Below are 20,838 nucleotides of genomic sequence, written 5' to 3' on the forward strand. Positions count from 1 at the left end.
TCAAAACTAATCTACGTTAATGCTTGTATTTTTTTTTTTTTGGTTTTCAGATATACAATTGTTGAATGGAGGCCTACAAGTTGGCTCCAAGTTTGCCTATCTATTTTGATTTTTATGAAAACTACATTTAATTTTAAAAAAGATTGCCAAGTTGCCAACATAGCTGCAAATAGATGGTTATTAAAAATTAAAACTAAATACTTTCATTTCTGGTATGGTATGGCACTATATTTTTTTGGTAAATAGCAAAAAGATTTTGGATAGGATCTAAGCTTATCATTTTAAATTGGTCAGGTCTAGTCTGTTAATAACTGGGAAAAAAATGAACTGTTTGCCTATTTGTTACATTTTCTCAAATTGTTTATATGTGATGATGTTTAACCTCTATGACCATACTAGTACCTGTGTTCTACCCATTTTTTCCTCTCATTTTGTGCACAAAGATGATTGCAGCAGTTCCTGTTATTGAGGTACACTGCTCTGTTATTTCAGAGGTGGATTTAGTTCCCTGACAACTTTCAGCTTCTTAATGTTTGCTTCACTAAACAGACAAAACAACTTGATGGGAATCTTCCATCTGAACTTGAGGAGTTCCTGAAAAAATTTCAGATTCTCAGTTTTGATGCTTTTTACGTTTCTTTTCTGATATCAAGTTCATTTTTATTTTTATTTTTATTTTTGAACTCAATTCAACACAGCTAAGATGCAATCCTAACTATTTTGAGTCTGCTACATGCTTCTTTTTATGGCTACTTGGCCTTATGTAGGCCATTTCCCCATTTACCTTTTTCTTTTAACACAAATATTTGTTGCTGCAATTTGGCTGATGTGCAACTATTAAAATATGGCAGAGTGATCAAGTTGGTGTGCAAAGCTTGAAAATGTTATAAGTAAGAGCTGTTCTTGAGTAAAGATTGAAACAAAAGGGTATTCTTAGTTCCAGAGCTCCAAAGCCCGATAAAGCCCAGAAACGTCTGAAGCCAGTTAATAGGTACTTTTTCTGCCTAAGCTCTCTAGCGTTTGCTTCTTTCCGAAATTTTTAGCACTAATTTATTGGAGCTTGAGTGGGACAGACGACTTGTGATATATGATGATTTTGATGATGATGCTATACACGTGGGGGCTACTAGTTTCAGTAATGGTCATGCAGGTTCATTGAGCACAAGTAAACTTTCCCAAATTGTTTCTGCTAAACCAAATAAGCCCAAGGTATAAAACTTAATTGTACCTCCTCTTTGTATGTGAGTTTATATGGACATTAATTTCAGATTCAATCAAAAGTAGCCTGCATAAGTGCATATGAAAGAAAGCCATATAATGTATGCTGTCGATCTTGTTGATACACCAGCTGGGTAGTTTATTAATTTAAAATTCTAATTTAATATAATATTTTGAACACGAGCATAATTGGTTGGTCGTCCATCTTGGGTATTCCCATAAAAGAAATTGATATCGACATTTCATGGGTCCTTTCAACTGTTGCATGAGGTTGGGTGTAGAGTGCAGTGCATGTCTAATCATACATTTTTGCTTCTTTAGGATTTATGCTTTGATGGGAAAAAATAATCAATTTGGTGCATGTTGCAACAATTGCCTAAGAACATCCACAGCAGATATAGTAAAAAAAATGCTATTTTGCCACACCAAACACCTACTTTATTATTTTACCACATCATTTTACAACATCGCATTTATCAGATATTTTATTAATCAATTCTATAAATTAAAATAATATATATTACTCATTAAAATAATATATTATCTCAGCCACCAACAACAAACAAATACCAATCACCGATCAACAACATCCACCAACCCAAAACCCAAAATCGCTTTCCTTTTCCTCACCAACTCCGATCTCACTTTCTCGCCCTTGTGGGAAAAGTTTTTCAACCAAAACAAAAACAAGCACCTCTTCAACGTCTACATCCACGCCGACCCTTCCGCCACAATAACTCCCCCTACAGGCGTTTTCAAAAACAAGTTCATCCCCGAGGCCATGAAAACCTCACGCGCGTCGCCCTTACTCATCTCCGCCGCGCGTAGGCTCATCGCCAAGGCCCTCCTCGACGACCCTCTGAACCTTTACTTCACGCTCGTCTCGCAACACTGTATCCCAATCCACTCCTTCGACTATGTCTACAACTTCCTCAACCGGAACAAAAGAACCAAACAGCCATTCTCGATTTTCCCGAACTACCAAAGCTTCATCGAGATAATCTCGGACGACCCGAACTTGCTCGACAAGTACAACGCGCGTGGCAACAACGTCATGCTCTCCGAAGTCCCGTTCGAGCGATTCAGGGTCGGATCTCAGTTTTATTTCGGCCTCGGGGTGTGATTGGTGAGATCGAGCATGGGTGAGATCGAGCGTAGCTGGAGCGTGGCTGAGCGTGAGATTGAGTGGCTGGAGCGAGATCGAGCTTGGCGGAGGGCGCAATCGTCATCGGAGCTGCGCCGTCGTCGCTGACGGTAAACATTTCGGACTGGTCGAAGAGAGAGGGAACCGGAGAGTGAGAGAGGAGAAAAGAAAAAAATGAAGAAGAGAGAAGGAACCGGAGAATGAGAGAGGAGAAAAGAAAGAAAATGGAGAGAGAGGAGAGAGAGAAAATGTAATATAAAATAATAAAAATTTTACAACATCTGTCCGTACCGTTGCAAATTTGCAACGGTACTGTTCATATGTGGTATAATTTTTACCATTTGGAACATCTGATAAAGCTCCGTTTTTGTGTTTGGTGTGCTAAATGTGCCAAAAATTTGACATTTGGCACATTTAGCACATCTGCTGTAGGTGCTCTAATAAATATTAAGTTTTAAGTTTTCTCAGCAGAGCCTAAACTTTTAAGTTTTGCTATTGTTTACAAATTACAACATTTAAAAATTCTTTCCCCATTTTGGAGCAGGAATGTACATTGTAATTTGGAAAGCACTGCTTTGCCTTAAATGTTCTACTTGAATAAATTATGACACTTTTTGCCTAATATCTCAAATGATTCAACAAGCAGTCATTTATGCCTTACTGCCTTACTGAACTGAGCTATTTGTGACTATTAAACAAGCTAAGCTCAAACATGATAACATGTTTGTGAACAACCTCATGAATATGAGGCTCGACTTAAGTATACATAATATAATATGTTGGTAAGTGTAAATGTATAAAAATATATTTATATAGACTTGAGATTGGATCGTGTAAATTTGTAAACAAGTCTTCCTACATATTATTTATCTTTGTTCACTATTCCACAACATGTGGCGGAAAGATTAGAGAGAATTCAGAGGAATTTCCTTTGGGGGAGATCTAATGATGTTTTTAAATTCTCACTTGTTGCTTGGGAGAAAGTTGTGTGGCCCGTGGAGGTAGGTGACTTGGGGATCCGGAAGATTGGGTTGTTTAACCAAGCTTTGCTTGGGAAGTGGCTATGGTGATTTGGGAATGAGGTCACACATTTATGGAGGCAAGTTATAGCTTCCAAATATGGGGAGGCCAGTGGGGGATGGTGTACTAGAGTTGTTAGAGGAACGCATGGATGTGGTATGTGGAAGAACATTAGGAAGGCGGTTGAGAGCTTTTTTGGTCATGTGTTGTATACAGCAGGTGAGGGTTTTCGTATAAGATTTTGGTATGACCCTTGGAGTAGCTCTACTGCCTTGAAGGATTTATATTCGGCTATGTTTGCTATTGCTATGGATAAGACAGCTATGATTTCTGATATGGTTGACTATGCACCGGATGGGGGTGGTAGAAGCTGGAACTTACGTTTCCGTCGTGCTTTTCAAGATTGGGAAACAGGGATCTTTTATGATTTTTTTGTGCATATCTCATCTAAGCTACCTAGAAGAGGTGATGATACCATGATATGGCAATTGAATCGTAGTGGTGTTTTTGATGTGCGCTCTTTTTATTTCTCATTGCTAGCAGCCCCGTTGATGTCTTTTCCTTGGAAGAGCATTTGGTGTGTTAAGATCCCTAAAAGGGTGGCTTTCTTTTTATGGACAGCTGCTAGGGGTGGGATTCTTACTATAGACAACCTTGTTAAGAAGAATTTACCTCTTGTTAATTGGTGCTATCTTTGTTGATGTGAAGAGGAAACTGTGGATCACTTATTGATCCATTGTAAGTATGCTCATACCTTGTGGAGTGAAGTCCTTCGTTTGTTTGTGGTTTAGTGGGCGATGCCGAAGAACGTTGTTTCTCTTCTCTCTGCATGGTGGAATTGGTTGGGGAGTCACACTTCAAATGTGTGGAATATGGTTCTAGCGTGTCTTATGTGGTTAATTTGGAAGGAGCGCAATACCCGAACTTTTGAGGAAACTGAGAGACTTGTAGATTGTGTGAAGTCTTTGTTGATTAGGACTTTGTTTGAGTGGCCCCGTATTTGAGGGTTTACGCATTGTCATTCTTTGGTTGATTTTCTTAATTCTGTTAGTTTTTCTTTTTGATTGGTTTGTATTTTTTTTTTTTTTTCAGTGCAGTGAGTTTACTATGTAAATCCATTGTACTTCTATTATTAATAAATTTGTTATTACCTATCAAAAAAAAAAAAAGTAAATAAGTTCATAAGATATCAAATTATTGTTTATAATTTCTTGATATTGTAAACAATACATATTATAACAAAAATTATATATAATTTTTAACGATACAGTATTGGTGAATCTAACTTTTATAGGTTCATAAACAAAAAACAATCTATCTAATTGACTCAAATAATATAATTTCATCTATAAAAAGTAAGTTACATGTAGCCCATGAACAAGTTTAAACTTGTTCGACAAGAAATTGAATCAAGTTTGAAAATGTAATCTAATTTGATAATGAGTTCGAGCTTGAATTATGTTCAAAATAAAATTAATTTTTCAATTCTGAATTTTCAATATATTGCTTGGCTCGGTTCATTTATAAGCCTTCATATTGCAACCCGGCAGCTTTATTGTATTTTACTATTTATCTACCATAGTAGTTCTCTAGATTTTCTGTGTGGATGATTCAATAGTTGATTTATGTATAGTGGCCCAGTGATTCTGGATTTATTGAATTTTAGGTTGTAATATATTGGAGAAACTTTTGAATGTGTTGTGTGATTAGGAGATTCCTCCTTCTGATGAATTATTCTACTAGCTAAGGAAAAAAAATACTCAACTTAGGGAAACCATATCACTAGTTGATTTTCTTGAGAAGTTTAAAAGTATCACTATTTAAATAACATTTGTATGCAATCGTTTTGGAAGGTGGTTTCTGGTGATGAGGATTTACCTAAAAGGGTTGATATTGGAGAAGGCATGAGCTTCGATTGTTGGCTGGAGCTGGAATCAAATCTGAGGTTGATGTTGGGATGAAGCTGACAATTTTGAGGTTGATGAGGATGCTGACATGGGGGATGGCGATACAGGAGATTCAGAATATGAATATTACAAACCAGTTAAACAACGAGCAAGCTGCAAAACTTGCTGCCAAAGCTGAAGATGTTTCAGGGTGTGTTTATTATCTGCCATGCTTTTTGCTACCTCCTAAACTACTCTAGTCAGGTAGCTGGGCTCCATCTATGTGTTGTATTTACTATTACATCTATGAATAAGAACAATAACTCGTCCAAGTCCCTTTGTGCTGTATTATACAAATTAAGATTATTCTCATGTGATATAGACTTCTCTGTCTGTATGTTTGTGTTTGTGTTTGTGTTTGTGTTTGTTTATTAATATTATTATTATAATTAGTCATTATTGTTTTGTTGTCTTGCAATTTTTATGGTTTATGAGTGCCAGTCAAATCTTTAATTGCTGTTGCTACACGATTAGATTTTCCCAAGTTCTGGTAGTCTTGCATTATGAAAACATTTCTGCCTCTGCAGGACCTCAGCAATCCCATCTTCTCCTGAACCAATTGATGGAAAACGCCATATCACTTACCAGGTGAGCACACCCCCATTACCACCAGCTTTTTAGGTCTGCACTATCATCTGTCTCCAAACTTCTCATCATATATTTCCTGTCAAACTTGCTGCAGATGGAGAAGAACAGAGGGCTGACTTGGAAGCACAAGAAGCAAACCAAAAATCGTAGGAAATACAAGGTATTATGACTGACAGTTTGCTTGAATGTAACAAATCACTTTATTCTCCTATTTAGTAACTAAATTCTCTCGCACAAAATGTGCAGGAACAACGCAAGAAAAAAGTGAATTGCCAGAAAGGGCAGGTGCAGGAAATCAAGAAACATATTGAGCCTTATTGTGGAGAGGCCTCTGGAATTAATGTAGCAACCAGGCGGGTTGTTAGATTCAAGAACTAGATACTGTTTATTGGTTTCAATTTCTACCTTTTCAATTGTATAGTGCTTGTTGGATTATGTATATCATGCTTGTCTCCCATCCAAATTTTGATATGGCATATATGACATTTATATCAAACTAATATAATAATTCAAGAGGAAGTGCGCAAGGCTTCAAATAATTAGCATGATTATTTTAGTTTTGTTAATGACTGAAATTGCTTGATAAAAAAAAATTGTAAATGTGTGGAATTATCGGCATTCGCTAGAAAGAATTGATACCTAATCATCCACACGGTGGCACTCCAAACCAAATGATCCTCAACTCACTTAAAACTAAAATCAAAATTGAAAACTAGATTACAATTGCACTCAAGTATGCGTCACTTTGCATACAAGATAAAATCGCTATTAATTTGTTTTTGTTAAAATCATAATTGTTGTGCATGAATAATATAAACTTTGATTTTTTTTTTTTTTTTTTTAAGCATAAGTCATCAAGTTATATGATTAATTCATCAAACTAATTGTAGTTTGATTAGTATCAAATAAGAATCCGAATTTGGTAAGGATGAAGTATAAAACTCATGTTTTATATCATTTAATATATCTTACCACACTTAATAATATCTCAATAAACTTTCAATTGGTTGGATTTATATATAACTATTAGAGTCATCTCAATAACCCATCCAAAAAAAAAAAAAAGAATCATCTCAATAAATTTTCGATTGATTGGATATTCAAAAGCTATTAGTATAGGTATTACAAAAAACCATCCATCAGGACACGCTTGAGGGAGATACGTGGGCCCATGCATGCAGCTGCATGTCACCCAACCAAAACAAGACATCATGGTCATGTGCAGACCCAAAAGAAACACACTTTAGGCTTAAAGTACTAATCTCAGACTTCATGGTTTCTCCGTTGGCGTTGTTTCTCAGTTGGACCAAGTCAATGACAGAGTCGCTAGTAGTCTTGCAAGTTCATCATAGCTCCTCTCAAGATATCGCAGGGTTGAATGTGGTACTGTATTTTTTTTTTTTTTTTTTTTTTTTGAGATAAGAGATAGACATTTTATTTATTAAAAAGTATAAAAGGTACACCACTTGGGCTAAAAACCAGTACCAGGGAAAGAAAGACATATGCAGAAAAAAACAAACTACCCAGAGGAAACAGAAAAACAACACCACAAATACAGATCATAGACTAAGAATCTTTCACCGCGACCAGCAACCTCTGATACTCTGCCCGGAAACCGAGGGCCCCTGCAAGGATTACTTTAGGATGTTGCTGAACCTGTTGAAAGTAATATTTATTTCTAGCATTCCATAGCGCCCAGGATATTGTCGCCCATCTGTCCAACTCCAGCCGTGGTAGCTGATCAACAAGCATCCGGAACAGAGCAAAGAATTCCCTAGCATCATTGGGACATTTCTGAATTTTACCTCAGCAAATCGCCAATACATATCTTGCTAAAGGACACTCCCGCAAAAGATGGCCGACGGACTCTGGTTTTTGACAGCAAAACTCACACCGTGGGTCAACCATAACTTGAGTTTTACACCAGATCCTTGCAGAATTTAATTTCATCAAATAAATATAGTCACAGATGATAGAACTCAAAATATATCGTGGAGAGGGTGCCAGAGACTTCCTCCTTACACAATTCTAAAATTCATATATTTGCTTTCACATCACTGTGCTTCCAACAGAATGAGTAATTTATCTGATTTCGTTGTAAACAAATAGAAATGGTAAATTCAACTGATTCGTTGTAAACAAATAGAAATGGTATATACGATTGATTCTCAGGGGAAGGGGATGGATTCTGCGTCCACTGCTTCATTACAGAGGAGAGGAGGATACAAACCAGAGAGCTATAGCATACAGTAATATGGCTAGTGCTGAAAACATTGAAGCTATGGCATAGATCGTGCAAAATCTTTCAATTCTTGGGTTGTGCTTGGATTGGAACACCAAGGCACTGTAAGCACCCAAAAAAGCGAACATGGTGGAGACTAGAAACGTATGATAGTACGTCGGTCGGTCTCTGAAGATGCCTGGAACCGGACCTCCGTCCACCTTTACTTGCGGAAAAACCCTTAAAATTTTAGGCATGATGGAGAAGATGAAAAGGATGATGAGGCATACTATAAACATCTTCTCTTTCCTCAAGCAAAATTAGGTGTAGATCTTTCGATGGAGCCAGCTACGGTGTCTAAAACAAAATTATGGGTCGCCTAACATAAGTGTGGAACCTTTTGTGACAAGGGTTAGATTTTTGATAAAGATGATGGCTCCAGGAAATTTCGCTGCCGTCTAGATACTGAAAGCAAATTAAACAAGTTACCCTTCCATTACGGTGGAACAGATCAAAAGTGTGTATTAAATATTGCGATATTCTTTCTGTCTTGGGTCTTTCATCGAGAAAGAGGTTAGGAAAGCACTGAGAAGCTAACTTTTATCTAAAGTTCACGCGTGTAAAAGACGGGCATTTTGATCAGGTGAAATACATAGAACATTGCACTTGATGCAATTTTTATATACGGTTGAGATTGGTAATTGTAAAAAGTAATTTTTAATTTCAACCATTGATTAGAAATGGTTAAGAAAAATAGATTAAGCTAAAAATAAAAAATAAAAATTGTGAGAGAAAGACAGGGTGGATTGCATCTGTTTAAGAGTTGATGCTTATCCAGACGAACTCTACTATACAGTGTTGAAAAACGGGACAAGTGGAGAAACATCTCTTTAAAAAAAAAAAAAAACAAAAGGAAAGAACTGATACAATTACATTTTTATCCTTGTACCACAAGAAAGAAGTCACACAGAAATCTTGGCCTCCTGCTTCTCTGGTTCTCTACGATGGATTCCTCTTCAAATTCTCGTAATACGGTTGCTAAGCAGGATGATGGCCGACGAAAATCACTTGTCTACCTCAGTTTTTTATTAATTGGATTTGAATCACTTGTCTACCTCAAATTCTCGTATTAATTGTGCATGTAAGCTTTTTTTTTTTTTTCTTTTTTCTTTTTTTTTGAGAGAGGGAGAGAGAGAGACAGCTGACGGATTTTATTTCGGTGAACACCATTTGCTAATAAACATTCCCATGTTTTGGGATGTTAGGGGGAAAACTGGAAAAGGTTCGAACAGCATCAAGTTGAAATTATTTCTCAAAAAAAATATGTGGTCATGGGTTTTTTTTTTTTTTTTTTAATGAACAGGTTGTTGGCGTGTTTGTCTTCTTGTTCCTTTATGGGTATGTTTGGATAGGACTTATTTTGTTAAAATTGAAAGCTGAAAACTGAAAATGTTGTAGCAAAATAATTTTTAAATATGTAAATAGTATCATAGGACCCATTTTTAATAAAAAAATTACTGAAAAGTGAAGTTTGTGGGTTCGTAAAGAGTAAATGGAACTCACTAATGTGCATTCTACGGCTTATTTGGTTGTGAACAGTATATGAGTGGATGAAAAATGTACAGTAAACAGGTTGAAAAGTCGATAACAACGGCCAAAAAAAAAAAAAAAAAAAACCAACGCATTAGGTCCCATTAGTTTACAGGCTAATCATGTTGCAAAATAGCAAAAGTTCAAAATAGCAAGATTGATCGTAAAAAGATTTTGGGCTGAGAAATTGCTACCAACAACCTAGAAAATATTTAAACCACAATATCCAATTTTACTGCTAAATCACTACTTTTAGTCTAAACCAATTCAATTTAAGTCATGTTTAAGTGATCAACAAACTTTATACTGCATGCATAACCATATATCAACTAAAGCATAAACAAAGCAATATAAAATGCAGAATAAGAGGAAGCAAACCATAGACCCTCCAAACCTCTTCACGACGTTATCACCAAATCTCTATTAGTGAATAATTGCATTAGAGGTGGCTACAAGTGATTGCTTATTACTTTTATATAAATTAGTTTGTAACCCATGTATATACATGAATACACTTAAAAACATACAATAAAATGCATAATATAATTTTTATATATATAATTTAAATACTATTGATAATCATTTTTATATTTTGATAACTCTTTAAAAAATTTTGTAGTAATATTATTAAGTAAAAAATGTAAATTGTCAAATTTTTTTTTTAATTATTGTAAAGCATTTTTTTTTTTACAATTTATTTATTCTAGATTTTTTGGTTTTTGTATTTAATAACTCATTTGAATGAATATTTATGATGTCATCTCACATTTGATTTTAAAATTAAAAAATAAAACTTTTTAAGAATAAATAATTTAGGGGCAAAATTGAAACTCTAATTTAAAATTTTAATTTAAGTTTATCTCACTTTTACCTATTATTAAATATATAAATATAGGCATATAGATTCATTACCCTTCTCTCTTCTTCTTCTTCTTCTCTTTTTTTTTTTCTTTTTTTTTTTTTTTTTTTTTTTTTTATTATCATTCACAATTAGTCATATAAGAGTATTGGCAAAATGAAAGTTGTGTCCATAAATTTTTTTCAAATTTAAAACTCAATGGAAACAGCCGTCATCTTTCTAGGCTAACCAAAAAAAAAAAACATTTTATTACAAAAACAAAAATAATGTCTTCCTTGAAAGTTCACAAACCGAGAACTAGGGGTGTGCATGGGTCGGGTTGGGTCGGGTTGAGGAGATTTTTTGACCCAACCCACCATGGTGGGTCAAAAATATTTCAACCCAACCCAACCCGTCATATAAGTTCAACCCAACCCAACCCAACCCACATGGGTCGGGTTGGGTCGGGTTGAACCCATGGGTTTGACAAATTTTTATGATTATTATTATTAAATTGAGTAGAAAAAAATATATATACACTAATATATTAAAAAATCCTAAAGATTAGTATCAATGTAATTCTTTAAAGGCAAACAACACTAATGACTAAACAATAATAGTAATTTATTAGGATTTGTGTAAACTAATTGGCTTTTATATAGGATAGGAAGAATTAGCTATTTAAAAATTTTATTAATTATATAATATTATATATATATATATATATATATTAAATTAGTATTAGTAGGAAGAACTGAGGAAATGCTGCTCTACAATTGTTTTTTTTTTTTTAAATTATTAAATATAATATAATATATATATTTATATAAAAGTGCCCTACAATTGATTTAAAAAAATTATTAAATATAAAATATATTTTAAATATATATTAAATATGGGTGGGTCGGGTTGGGTTTGGCGGGTTTGTAATTTTATGACCCAAACCCAACCCAACCCGCCATAAAAATTTTTTTTGTAACCCAACCCAACCCACCAAGCCTTAAAAACTGACCCAACCCGGTGGATCGGGTTGAGTTTGGTCGGATTTGGTGGGTCGGTGGGTTTTCTGCACACCCCTACCGAGAACCATCTTCCTCAACTTAACACAAGAGGTAACACAACTAGATACAAAAGAAACAAATTTCAACTAGATGCCTTTAGGTTTTTGATTCAGTGACTGTCAAGGGGTGAGCAAAACAGCACCTGAGCCGAAAGTACTGACCGCCGCCGACCGCCGGAGCCGAGGCCGGCGAGCAGAGAAGCGAAACCCAGTTTGAAGGCGAAAGTCCGAAACCGAAATGCTTCCCGAACCGACCGATATTCTGTTTTAAAGTTTTCTTTTTTAAACAAACACTTCAAAACGTCGTCATTTCACTTAGTAATGAAAAAAAAAAAAAAATCAAAACGTCGTTGTTTTTGCTAGGTTTTTCTGCTACTATAAAAATTCTTTCTTTTCTCTCCTCTCACCTTTAACTCTCTCTCGCCCGACGCCTCTCGTCGAATCTCGGCTCTGAAGCTCTCACCAAGCTGCCGCCGCCGCCCAGTCCGCGACAAGCCACCTGTAAGTCTCTCTCTCTCTCTCTCTCACCTCTCGCCGATCAGCTTTGTATTGGTTTAAATCATAATCCATGTCGTACACCCACTGCCACATTGTACTTGTGTGTTAATTAATTAGTGGGTAAATTAGTCTTAACTGGGTTTCGAATTAACTTTGATTATGTTAAGAGTTTGATTTAGAATGAAAATCAGTGCTCCCTGCACTTTTGTATGGTTTTGGCAATCTACAACCTAGTCTATAACTCAAGGTGATAGATACTTCAGGACTCTTTTTTTTTTGGATAATTTGATAGGCAACAATGGGGATGAAGGGATTTGAACTTTGGATGTCTCTGTGAGAAACACCAAGAGGTGCCAGAAATAGTTTCTTAGTATATTGTGATTTTTTTTTTACCTTTGGACATAGTTAGTTTAGCTTTCCACTTTTACCTTCGGACAATCCGACAATTTTATGAACTCAAATTTGTGGCTTCCCGAGTTAACCGGTAAAGCTTCTTATGGTTAAATAAAAGATCTAGATTCAATCCCATCTACACCAAAAATTAGTTAGTGTTTTGGTACGATGATAAGGAGCTATTATCAAGAGCGAACGTAATAGGTTATGAAACTCTCTCAAAAAAAAATTAAACTCAAATTTGTGTACATTTAATGAATCGTCCTAGTCATATATTAGACTTTAGCTTAAAATATGATTTACTTTATTTATTTTTTAGAAGAAAGAGGAAGCAGACTTTCTATTAGCTTGTGATTCTCTCTGTGGGATTTGTGGATGTAGGTTTAGGTTGTGAATGTTTGAGCTTCCATATGAGGGTAAAGGTTGGAAATGCCAATTGATTTTTTGTATTATGGTTCAAAATCTTTTTCTTTTTTTTGACTGAGATGATTTTATTAAATTTATTGTTTATGTTGTTGTTGTTGTAGTATTGGCTCTGTGATAGAGTTGTTGTATTTCCTTTTGTGTTATGGAAGTTTTATTTTAGCTTTAGCTGAACCAATATTACTTCATATTTATTTTAGAGCTCTGATTTGTCTCTAAACTTATTATTATTATTATTCAACCTTGCATGCTAATAATAAAAGATGGTGAATTTGTTTAGAAAAAGAGCACTAAGAATGTATCTCCTCTTTCCAGAAGATGGGTCTGAAAAAACTGTTTGAAGGCAGTGACTCTGAAAATGATGATGTATCAAAGATATCGAATATTGAGGTTGACGAGCAGTATGCCAAGAGGTATGAGCACAACAAGAAGCGTATGGCCCTTGAGCGCCTCCATGAGCTTGAGAAGAAAGGCCTCATCCAATCCTCCTCCGACTCATCTGTCTCCGAATCGGACGACGACGATTTCATCAATTCCAGCAAGAGAGATAGAGAATTCTTTGATGCGCTGATCAAGGTCAAGAAGCAAGACCCTATGATCATGAAGGAAGACATCAAGTTCTTCGAATCTGAAGAATCAGAAGATGATGATGATGATAAGAATAATAATTATAAAAAAAAGAAGGCAATGTATTTGAAAGATGTGGTGGCAAAGCAATTGATAGAGGAGGGTCCGGAGTTTGAAGAAGAGGACGATGAGATGGAGAAAAAGAAGAGTTATGAGGAGGAGCAAGAGGAGATAAGGAGAGACTTTTTGAAAGCAGCAGATGCAGCAGAGAAAGAGGAAGTTGGAGAAGAGCAGTTATTGAGAATGAAGGAGAATGGTGATCAGGATGAGGAAGAAGAGGAGAGTGGTGAGTTTGTGAGGAAATTGGATGAGTATTTTGGAGGTGATGAGGAAGTGGAGGATGAGGGGAACAAGTTCTTGAAGGAGTTTTTTCGGAATAGGATGTGGATGGACAAGGAAGGGAAGAGTAGGGAGGTCGGGGAGGAGGAGTTGGGGCACATTTCAGAGGACGAGAGGGAGATAGAGAGACAGGAGGAGTATGAGTATAGGTTTCAAGAGAATGCTGGGGATAGGGTGATGGGGCATTCGAGGAAGGTAGAGGGGTCAGTCAGGAAGAAGGCGAATGCAAGAAAGGACCAGAGGATGAGTAAGAAGGAGAGGATGGAGGCAGCAAGGGTTGAAAGGGAGGAAGAGTTGAAGCATTTGAAGAATTTAAAGAAGGAAGAGATGGATGAGAAGGTGAGGATGATAATGAGGACGGCAGGGATTAGGGAGGATGAGGTTGTGGCATTGAGTAGGAAGGAGTTGGAGGAGGAGTTTGATCCGGAGGAGTATGATAGGATCATGGAGAAGGCATTTGGGGAGGAGTATTATGCAAATGACGACATGGACCCAGAGTTTGGGAGTGGTGGGGACGAGGATGAAGATGAGGGTGAGATTGAAAAGCCAAATTTTGAGGAGGAGGATGATTTTCTTGGGCTTCCAAAAGGTTTGGATGTGTGTGGGTCTGGTGATGGGTTTTGGTCTGTGAGGGAAAGGGTTTTGAAGAGTAAGGCAGAGAATGCTAATGAAAATGTCCAAGAAGAAGAGGAGGAGGAGGAGGAGGAGGAAAAAGAGAAAGTTGAGGAAGGTAAGCGGAAGAGGAAGCGGATGCATAAAAGCATTGCTCTTTTGGAGAAAGCTAAAGAGGCAATGATGGAGGAGTATTATAAGTTGGATTATGAGGATACAATTGGAGACTTAAAGACAAGGTTCAAGTATGCGAAAATAAAACCCAATAGATTTGGATTGAGTCCAGCAGAGTTGTTGTTGATGAATGAGAAGGAGTTAAATCAGTATGTTTCTTTGAAAAAGATTGTTCCTTATAGGGAGGAGTGGAAGTTAAATGAGCAAAAGAGATACCAACTAAAAATGAGGACTAAAGAACTTCTCCGAGGTGCGCAAGTGCATGACCAGAATGTTGGTGAGAAGAAGAGGTCAAAGGATAAAGCAGAAAAATCAACTTCATTGAAAGGTACCATGGAAACTGGGAAAGTAAAATCTGTGGGGTCAAATGGTGATATGAGCAATTCATCCAAGAAAGCTAAAAGAAAGCAACGCCAAGCTGAACTTAAACTATCTCACTCAAGGCTTGTCGCATATGGAAAGATACCTTCTAAATCTAAAAGCAAAGCAAAGCACTGAACCTCAGCTGTGATTCAGGCAGTAGACAGGTAATTCTTTTTGGGAGTATCTAGTTTTTCAACATTGAGATGAAGCATATATTATTTCTTGTTGCTTGTATTTTTGTGACTAATTAGCATTAATAGTCACTGGAAACAATTAAATCAAATAAACACAGAAAAGAAAATCTTAATACTATGATATGTTGAAACTTTTGTTTTTTGGTTTTTTTTTTTTTTTTTTAAATGTCTTTTCAGTACTTGTTAATTCCTCTGTATAATTTCAGTAAGCTTAATTTCTAAGATTCACAGATTCTATGATCCATTTGATGTTATTAAAATTAAATAGTGACCTTCTTATATAAAATAAATAAAAAATAAAAAAATGTTTTTAAAAAAAGTGACCTTGAGCCTTGATTTTTTGCATTGAGTACATCTTTTGACTAGTAGCTGTTCAAGCTGATGCCTCATTTGGTTTAGATCATCTGTTTTTGGCATTGGTATATTAAATAACTATATTTATGTTGTGTTTTGGTTTTTTTTATTAATAAACCATTCTGTTAATTGTCTGCCGTTCTGGGTATACATTTATTGGGGTTTGTATGATGAACTTATGCATCATTTGAGTTTAAGTAGGAGTCTTTGGATACTGAATGTATTTGAGTGGCTTTACAGAGTTCAATTGATTTGAGACAATGCTTTATCCTTACTTGTGGGTTATTCTTTTATTCCGTTTCTCTATCCTTTTTCCTCCCTTTGATTGCTGCAAACAAAAGTGTGAATCGGTTGAATGTATAGAGAAGCTATTAGATTGGGTGTTATGAGATCTGGATCAGACTAACTATGCTCCTGGTTGGATTTAACATGATTTATAAATCCCTCTCTTTGGAAAAATAAAGCGCCTTAGGAAGTACTTGATAAATGTTTGTGAGTCATGTAGGCTGCTGCTAAAATCCCTATGTTATGCCAATGAGCTCTAGGTCAAATGGCAGGTCCTTCACCTATAAAAATTAGTGGAGGGTAAGGTTGTGGGTTCAAAGACCACCGTGTGTATGTGTTGCTTACCAATTAAAAAGAAAAAGAATGTGGTAGGGTTGAGTGCATAGACGTACTTTTGTTCTTTTTTTTTTTTGCTTGAATTGATGCAAATTATTAATTTTTCATGTGTTCTTAGAGCGTTGTGGTCTTTTTTATAATCTTGATATGGTTATTGCCATTTTTTTGGTTATACAATCAACCTGAGGTTCAAGGAATAAGGTACTGTTTCCTTGTTTTGTGAAAGATTTCTGTTTAACGATTTCAGATGTATAAAATGTTGGTACCATGGGGACTGGAAAGACACATGGATAAAACCAATGTTTTAATACTGGTCATTCAAAGAGCCTCAAAGGTGACAGGTTTAGAGGTCATGGGTTCAATTGAGGTTTGAACGTGAGGTCATAAATATGTTTTAAAAAAAATTATATGTTAATAATAATCAACTTGTGTGTATACATGTGTATTGTAAAAGAAAATTTTACGAGGATCAAGGCTAGTAATAAATTTTTAGAGTAAAGATAAATTATTTTATATTTTTATTTTTTGATAATGTAGTTGTTGGGGAAGGAGGGATTTAAACCTTCGAACAGTGCTAGATTGACAGTTGAATTACAAGGCTTTTGGTTAAAGTAAAGATAAATTATTGATGAGGAAAGTTAATATGTTGATAATTTTGGTGTTTATAGTAATGGGTTCCAGTTAGCTTTAGGGTCCATTTGGATGGGAGGATAGAAAAGTAGGAGAATAGAAAATGGTTGGTTGAGAGGATGGAAAAGTAGGAGGATAGAAAATGGGAAGGGAGTGGAAAAGTAAGTGGATAGAAAAAAATTTAGTTTTCCCTCCATGTGTTTGGTTGAAGGATTGGAAAAGTGGAGAAATGAATTTTTTTTTTTGTTTAGTTGAGTAGAAAAGTGGAGGGATAAAAAATGTAATTTATATAAATTTACTCTCATGCCCTTAACTCGTAAAAAACAATTTTTCAATTACTACAAACTTACAAACTAACACAACTAATAAAACATCTTAGCAAAAAAAAAAAAAACACAACTAATAAAACATCTAGCAAAAAAAAAAAACTAATAATAAAAAAAAAAATTTGTGTTTAATATTAAAGGAAAAAAAAAAAGGAAAGAAAGAAAAAGAGCCAACCAATGCGTGCACTATACTTGGGAAAAGGCAAAACAAGAAGAAAGGAAAAAAAGGAAAAAAGAAGAAAGAGGTAGTAGCAGCAGTAAAATTTCCAAAAAAATGAAAAGAAAAAAAGCAGCAACATTAATAAATAAGGAGGAGGGTAGATGGGTAATTTCACATCAAACCCACTCCCTCCCACTTTTGTCTCTAGTTTTCTCCCTAAATTGGGGAGAAAACTTTTTCCTCTTAAATGGTGGGTCAGTGGAGAAAACTCTCCCACCCCCATTTTCTCTTCTCCTCCCCCAACCAAACACCTTCCTCTCCCCTTTTCCCTCCCCCTCTGTCATTTTACCCCCAACCAAATGGACCCTTAGGGCATCTCATAGAGTGGAATTGCACTCACTTTATATTCCCCCCTTTTGGGTTTGAGAGTTAGTTGGCTTTTTGTAAGGGTGAAATTTCATGGTGTTTGTAATTATAATCCAAGTGTTTTATTTGGTAAGTTATACACACTTGATGGGTTTTGAACCCACAACTTAATCGTGCACCTAGTACTTATATAGGGAGGAAGTGCCAATTGTGTTAGAGCTCATTGTTATTATAATCCTAGGTTATATTATGGTCTTTTATACAAAACTCAGGCACACTGTTTGATAACTGATGCGTACAACTTTAATAATATGGAGAAGATTTTCATGCGAGTCCCAAACTAGGCCCTTTTTCTAATATGAGAAGACAAGCCGATCCAACACAAGGAAAGTTGGAAATGTCTAAAAATGAAAAGCTGAAAGTTTCTCTTTGGTTGTTGGATTTATGGGAGTAGGTTTTTTTTTTTTTTTTTTTTTTTTTCACCTCTTCTCAAGTGCAAACTTTTTGCCCTATTTGAATGTATTATTGGCCTCTTCAAACTTATTATGCTGAAATATAGTCAAGAGTTGGTGTGGTATGTTAAATACTATGAAGAAACTAAATGCTCCTGACCTACTATTCTACTCTGTCCAAATAATTTATGAGGTTGACCATTCTCCTGTCCCTTGCTATTCTCTCTCTCTCTCTCTCTCTTCCTCCCTCAAGTCACAGTGGTTGATCTTATGCCATATTTCCAAGCAAAAGATTTCATCTGTAGAGAACAGTGCTGCTTTGGAAACATTTTCCAGTCTCTTACAGGCTTGCCCAAATAATTTCATTGTTCAGCCAATCCTCTTCCTCTCCCTCTCTAGTTTTCATTGCTTATGAAAAGATAGGAAATTAGGAAGGTTCAATGTTTGCTGTAATATATTTATAACTACAAAATAAAGAGAACGTTAGTGAATGATTTAACATGTTTACAGTGAAAAAGTCTAGGAAGGTAATTTATAAGTAATGCCAGCTTACTTAGCTGAGAGTTGAGTACATGTCTTGATATAGGATTCTTCTTTAATGCCTTATCATTATTAGTTCAACTCACCCCTATTTACTAGAAAACTAAAACAATAAAAGACCAATTTTTTTTGGTATGTGTTACCTTTACAGCGTACTATTATTTATATGAGCTAGTTTAAGGTTATAAGTCATCTTCCAAAAAAAATGTAGAAGGTTCCTAGTCAAATTAGGCTTGAGGTCATGAGAAGCTCGAATATGTTTATTTACTATATAAACAAGCTCAAGCTTGAAATTAATGTTTGTTTAATAAATGAACCAGCTTGAGCAAAGGCAAAGCTCAGCTTGTTTGCTTTTGCAAACAAAGTTTGTGAACTAATTCATGAATAAAGCTAATGAATAAAGTGTAAACAAAAATGCTATGAGAGCCTTGACTCAATGGTGATGCCTTCTCTCCTTTATGAGGACAACCAAGGTTCAAATCCATTCTCCCCCATTGTTGTAATTATCAAATTATAAAAAATATAATAAAAAAATTGTAAACAAGCTTGATTATAGGATTACATGTCTGCCTGGATGCTCGCGCACACACGTACAAAGGTCTATTTTCATGCCATTTTGAACTCTAGTTACATCAAGCATGGTATTGTTAGCTTGAATGTTGTGAAAATGAGGCCCAAGATTGGTATACATGTGTTGATGATTGGGCTTTAATTTGCAGAAGTTAGTGATTTAATATAAGCCACATGGAGGACTTCATGAACAAACAACGAGAAGACTAGGGGAGTATGAATGAAGACATTCATTATTCTACAAGGGTTTTGTTTTTGTTTGATTTGAAGAAGAGCAGAAAGAGGGGGGGAATTTCATATGCGCCCAGCGCACGATACGGTCCAGAAAGAGGGGATGGATGGGGGGTGAGGGCGCATTATTTACAACTGCTGCAAGTTTCTTTATAGATAGACGTGAGTTGCTGCTATCTGATAAATTTTGGAATGGACAGCAGATTGGAAGAACTAAAGAGAAATGCTGGTGTATTTAAGCTGGTATTTTTTTTTTTTTTTTTTTTGTAAAACTGAACTTTTTAATTTAATCTTGGATTGGAAGAGACATTTCGATCATTTATTTACATCTTAACAGATAGTATTTCTTTTTTAATTTAATCATCATTATCATTGCCTTTCCAGTTTTCATTGGTTAAATTAGTAACTAAAATTTGTGGCATCATCATTATGAATGTGTCACCAGGCCCCCGCTAAAACTAGTCACTTAGAAACATATCTGGTCCAGTTCAACCTATTTGGTACACTAGCTTTAGTTTGCTCAAGTCAGTCTCCGTAAAGAAAGAATTAACAAATTGGGCCTTATTGGAAATTTTGAAAACCCAAATAATGGTGAGGGGTTGTTGGTAATATAATTTAAAAACAAATTTCAGTCCTTAAAACCTGAAAATGGTGGGTCTCACTTTTAAATCGTGTATTTGGTAACTGAATTGTGAATACAATTTTCAGAATGACGGTTTTTTTTTTTTTTTTTTTTTTTTTTTTACCCAATGTTAAAAACATGTATTCTGAAAACAATCACACCTTCTAAAAATATATTTCAATGGCATTATGGTAAATATTTTGAAAAATGTGGATCTTACCAAAATTTGATATGGTAGCACCTCCAAAAACATATTTAAGTGACATTACGGTAAATAATTTGAAAAGCATGGATCCTACCAAAATTTGACATGACAGCACCTTAAGGAAATAAATTTTCATTTACGAGCTCTTCCTCCCTCTCTCTACTTTTTTTTTAGTTTTCCTTTTTATTTTTAATCTTAGCTGAAGGTTGGGTTTGTGGGTGGGGGGTGTGCATGGTTCGATCAGTGCAGTTTTTTTCTAAATTTGTCATCGAACCAAGTGGGATCAGTTTCCCCACTGACTGATTAGGTCTAGGATAACTTCGTATATTCTATTTCTTTTCTTTGTTGGGGGGAGGAGGGGGGGGGGGTTGCGTAATCAGTTCATGGCAATGAATTTAATCAAATTCAATCTCATAAAATTATCAAATTAGCTTGAGTGTACTAGAAATTGCAAAACAATTAATTGTTTCTCCTTAGAAGAAGAATTCCAATTAAAATTTTTTTTTCCAAGAT

The 20,838-nt window shown here is 35.4% G+C and overlaps 1 protein-coding gene and 1 pseudogene across 2 annotated transcripts; both read left to right on the top strand.

Annotated features, from left to right (window-relative positions):
• Nucleotides 1–443: 443 nt before the first annotated feature.
• Nucleotides 444–6,085, top strand: LOC115965020 (annotated as a pseudogene).
• A 5,932-nt stretch (nt 6,086–12,017) lies between these two features.
• On the top strand, nt 12,018–19,873 carry LOC115962720 (protein KRI1 homolog). Of its 2 annotated transcripts, none has more exons than XM_031081597.1 (3): nt 12,018–12,126; nt 13,255–15,218; nt 19,417–19,873. In XM_031081597.1, exon 2 carries the CDS (start codon nt 13,258–13,260, stop codon nt 15,187–15,189), a length of 1,932 nt encoding a protein of 643 aa, XP_030937457.1. In that variant the 5' UTR covers nt 12,018–12,126; nt 13,255–13,257; the 3' UTR covers nt 15,190–15,218; nt 19,417–19,873. The 2 variants fall into 2 exon arrangements, with proteins under 2 accessions (XP_030937457.1, XP_030937458.1); XM_031081598.1 differs by having other exon boundaries at nt 12,023–12,126; nt 13,258–15,218.
• The last annotated feature ends 965 nt before the right edge of the window (nt 19,874–20,838 follow it).

This window comes from Quercus lobata, chromosome 10, assembly GCF_001633185.2.
Source record: "Quercus lobata isolate SW786 chromosome 10, ValleyOak3.0 Primary Assembly, whole genome shotgun sequence".
In the NCBI taxonomy this organism is placed as follows: Eukaryota; Viridiplantae; Streptophyta; class Magnoliopsida; order Fagales; family Fagaceae; genus Quercus; species Quercus lobata.